The following is a 4,385-nucleotide window of genomic DNA, read 5'->3' on the forward strand; positions in this document are numbered from 1 at the left end:
GCTCTTTAGGCCCCTGTCGATTCTTGAAGTCCGGCCTAAGATTGGTTTTTCCTTCCCCTGAATTTAAGTCTTACTTCAAAGATATTTTGTTTGATTTTATTTATGACTTCATGAAATAATCCATTTCGTCCATAATGTATTTTTGTTTTAGAAGTGGATGCGTGAACATCTCGCTAGTTAACAAATATACATTTAAAAAAAAAACATAATGCGTCTTGGATCATCAATTATTGCAATAGTAAAACATTGTGATTGTTCTGCTAACCAAACCAGTACACTAATCGAATGTTGAATTACGGAACTTGAGACAGCCCATTGGAGATTAAAAAAAAAACAAACAAACAAGTATCTCATTGGTAGGAAAGATCTCGTCATTGTGTATGACAACAGAGATCAATGAAAACATTACGATTAGCCATAGCAACCATAAATTAGAACAGCCTTGGCACACAGTTAATTACTCGGTTTTCAGGGAATATCTAAGGCAGGCAAGGTAGAATTAGACAGGGAATGCAGGCAAAATTACTCTTCAAATTTCTATAGTCCAACTTTCAGAATCTGCAGTGATATACTTCCAATCAAATTTTAGTAGAATGAAATGTAATGGGAGGATAGCATCCAAAATCACAGCTTGTCAAGCAAAGCAGATTCAATATCTCCTCCTCAGAGGACTCCTTGAACGATGAGCTCGTGGGGATCTGAAGGTTGAAACACAATTCTAAGATAGAGTTGCTTGAACACGCTGAAATACTGATGATTTTGGAAATAGCTCATCCAACATTACAGCTACAAGGATGGATAATTTTCTAAAACATAGCATCACAAGGAATTTAGAGATTTTAAAAAATAAATAATAGTAACAGGTATAATTCATAGAAATCTCCTGAGGGGGTTTGGGAGAAATGGTTAGATGCATCCCACTGGGGGTTTGCGGGAACCATATCCACATTAGAGTGAAAGAAGTACATTGAACAAACAGAGCGAGAGAGGGGGCCAACTGATACATTGGAAACTAACTCATATGATGCAATTGAAAAGAAAGCAAACATCTTATTTGAATTGATAGAAAAAATAATTAAATCTATATGTAGGTAACAAGTGGATAACAGGAAACTATTAATCAAATAGAATAAACAATTGACATGAATGGTTTGAGTTAAGTTGTGTGAATATGAGTAAATCACTCTATTTAAATTAAAGAAGAAGCATTAATTCTATTCGATTCCATATTAACCAGAATATAGATGAGACATAATTCTTAGTGACGTACAAGGCAAAATCAAGTTTAGAAATGTACTAGGGAAAAAATCATAAAAAGAAGGCAAAAGAATACTCAACATTGAAGCATAGATGAAATCAATTAAATTTATACTGCAAGTTTTCAAAGCACAACTAATTTGTTGCCCAAAATATGACATTAAGTAAAAAAATCATATCTTATTGTGCCATTACCTTCTCCTTGTGTTTCTACGCATCATAGGACCTTTGCTAAAGGCCCAATCAACAAAAATTGTTTGAGTAAGGAGCTCAGTTCCATTAAGTGCCGTAATTGCAGCTTGTGCTTCATCAAAGTTCTCAAATTCAACCAGAGCATAACCCTAAATAAGAAAATGAACATTTCAAAACTTTGTGCAAAATAAATAAATAAGAAGAATGAAATTGAGTGCCAAACATGCCTACAAGAACCTAGCGTTGAACAATCGCTGTCCAACATAGCATTATGTGACTTAACCTATCAGTGCAAATACACCACAACCCTACACATCTGTAATTCAAGTTAATAAAATGAAAAGACTGATTCATATTTTTTCCCCAGATGCAGTCATGGTGATGTGAAACTGTTATCTAACTATACTTTGGAGGATTTGGGATATGATCACATTTGCATTTACTATATTCACAATATAAATGCATTTGCAGCTGTAAGAACACAGAGGGATACATACATAAACAAGGCTAGTAAAAACATGCTATATTAGTGTATAGCTAGAAAACTAATTTGTTAGTCTGTATAGGACTAATATGCATGATAAGATAACAGGATATTGGTATATTCCATTTGAAAACAAAAACTAGCAAAATATAAAATTTGCTGACAATCAACACTAGACTTATCAAGTCAAATAACATCATCAGTTAATCAAGAATTGTATTCGTAATCATCTGATTAACACTACAAATAAATTAGGGCCTCTTCTTTCAGTCCAAAAAATATTACAGAGATGAATATTATCCAAGGAAAATATCCAAATTGGTTAAATTTCAGGTCTGCAGGAATAGAATTGTCCATAATAATATGTACTGAAAAACTGACAATTCTTAAAACTTTTCTCTATAGTACTATTAATGAGTTTTCACCTAGTTTATAGAATTTATTATACCAACCTTAACAAAACCAGTACGGCGGTCAAGATTTAAATGCAAATTTTTCACTTGACCAAATTCACGAAAGGCATTGTGCAAATCATCTTCCTGTGCCTCTTCATGAACTCCAGTTACCAACACAATCCAGCCCTCAATAGCTGTGATATGAAATTTGTATTTGTCATATACAATCCCAGCAAAGGCATCATTCAGCGAAGCAAAAAGATGTACAAGCAAAAAAACAACACAAGTATACTATCACAGAAACAAATAAACTGCACAATTAATATATGCTCCAAGTTATAAAATATTATTACAAATATACATCAAACGTTTAACTTGGTTCAGAATGTACTACTCTAAATATCAATGTTGTCAAAAGGAATGAAATCACTTTTCACAAATTATAAGTTATACACTACATTAGGGTTTGTCTTCATCTTGTAAGTCCCATCAGTGACTGAAATTCTGGATATAGATGACATTCCTTCTAATAATTTCCTGGATTTATAGCTTGAATATTATTCCACAACAAAGCAAACTACATTTAATAAAAAAAACATTTGAAAAATGTAGCCATGCAAAAAGATTTACTTTCAGGCTCGAATTCACATGTAGATATATGGACGAATTCCATTTGGACATTCTGGACACCAAATTCAGCGATCCTTAGATGCATAACACTTTTGTATTATGCAAACACCGCGTACAAAGAATTCAAAGTATAAAGTGCCGTGCAAAAAATGCAGCTAACCAATTAGATGCATAACATCATACTCCGAACAGCCGAACAGGAATAAGTGAAAGTTCAGGGATTAATAATAATATGGCTAAAAGGAATATATTGAATGGCATTAGGATTCAATCTATAGGAAATAGGAGCATTAGCGACTCCATCTAATGCATCTAGGAGTTTCCTCCAACCTTTCACTTCTGTTTCGATAATGTCATTTCATATACAAGTAAAGATCCCTGCGTTAGACAATGGGAAAAAAGTTAGGAACAAGCGAGGTGTCGTCAACCAAGAACACCAGAACCTAAAAGACAATAATAAGGCACATTGCATCAGGTTAGGGTTTCCCAAACTTACACCGCTGCGGCCCGGGGCCTCCATCGGAGTCGAGGGAATCGAAATCCCTAGCAGACAGTCGACCGCCGCGATCGGGACCCGCTTCCTCTCGGAAGCCGCGGCCTTTGGTCTTCCTGGCTCCTAACCCAGAGGAGCCGCTTCCGGCAACCGTTGATCGGAGCTTGGGGACGGGAGAGGGGTCGGCCTCAGCGGCGCCAACATCCTCGTCCATGAGATCATCCTCGTCGGGCTCGAAATCTACCACTTCCACGTCTCCTACGACAGCCGCCATCGTCTTCGCACCTTTCGCTCTCTTTCTCTATCTATCTCCCCGGTCAGATTTGGGTTGGCCAATCTGGACAAGTACTTTGAAATCGCGATATATCCTGCCACTTCCACGCCCCCGCGACAACACCTCGCGAGGTATTCGAGTTTTGATTCAGAAAAAAGTTTGTTCGACTTGGTTCGATTAAGTTAACGTGCCGAGTTTGTGTTTGATTTCGTGCTCAGATATATTTTTGAGTTCGAGTTTTACGGTATTTTGGTTCGTGAGCTGAAAGTTGATGAACATGTTCGTTTAAAAGGTTGATTTAAATATCACCTTCCAAACTGAGGAGTTATAAAAATAAATTTAAATCAATGACTGAGATTGACCTTCTCCTACTCTCTCATCTAATGGCTGAGATTTTTACAAAATCCAACTTATTATTAAATATGAGAAATACAAGTTGTTCTCTTTTCTATGTACGAATCCTAGTCTTCCCCATCCATCGTCTCATCAACGTTGTCGATACTGACTCTCAGAAGATCGGTAGTCTCATGAGAAATTCTCATTGCCGTGTTGTCACCTTGTCATCTCATCATCTTAGTCGTCTCGTCACCTCGTTGTCTGCTCGAACCCTCATCGCCTCATCATCGTAGCTTGCAAATAAACTCTCTCTCAAGACCAACA

The 4,385-nt window shown here is 36.4% G+C and overlaps 1 protein-coding gene across 1 annotated transcript; it reads right to left on the minus strand.

Moving 5' to 3' along the window:
* Window positions 1-201: 201 nt before the first annotated feature.
* On the minus strand, window positions 202-3,879 carry LOC122030863 (RNA-binding protein Y14A-like). Its single transcript, XM_042589911.1, has 4 exons — window positions 3,455-3,879; window positions 2,386-2,522; window positions 1,453-1,598; window positions 202-698 (listed from the first exon to the last, which is right to left on the minus strand). Exons 1-4 carry the CDS (start codon window positions 3,723-3,725, stop codon window positions 650-652), a joined length of 603 nt encoding a protein of 200 aa, XP_042445845.1. The 5' UTR covers window positions 3,726-3,879; the 3' UTR covers window positions 202-649.
* Window positions 3,880-4,385: the final 506 nt, after the last annotated feature.

The sequence above is a fragment of the Zingiber officinale genome, chromosome 11A (genome assembly GCF_018446385.1).
Source record: "Zingiber officinale cultivar Zhangliang chromosome 11A, Zo_v1.1, whole genome shotgun sequence".
In the NCBI taxonomy this organism is placed as follows: Eukaryota; Viridiplantae; Streptophyta; class Magnoliopsida; order Zingiberales; family Zingiberaceae; genus Zingiber; species Zingiber officinale.

Excerpts from the sequence above, each read along its gene's own strand:
- LOC122030863 (XM_042589911.1), bottom strand. The coding sequence starts at position 3,725 with ATGGCGGCTGTCGTAGGAGACGTGGAAGTGGTAGATTTCGAGCCCGAC. Across the intron at positions 2,523-3,454 it reads AGGCCCCGGGCCGCAGCGGT|CTATTGAGGGCTGGATTGTG; the intron begins GTAAGTTTGGGA and ends TTCATATCACAG. Across the intron at positions 699-1,452 it reads CGTAGAAACACAAGGAGAAG|ATCCCCACGAGCTCATCGTT; the intron begins GTAATGGCACAA and ends TTCAACCTTCAG.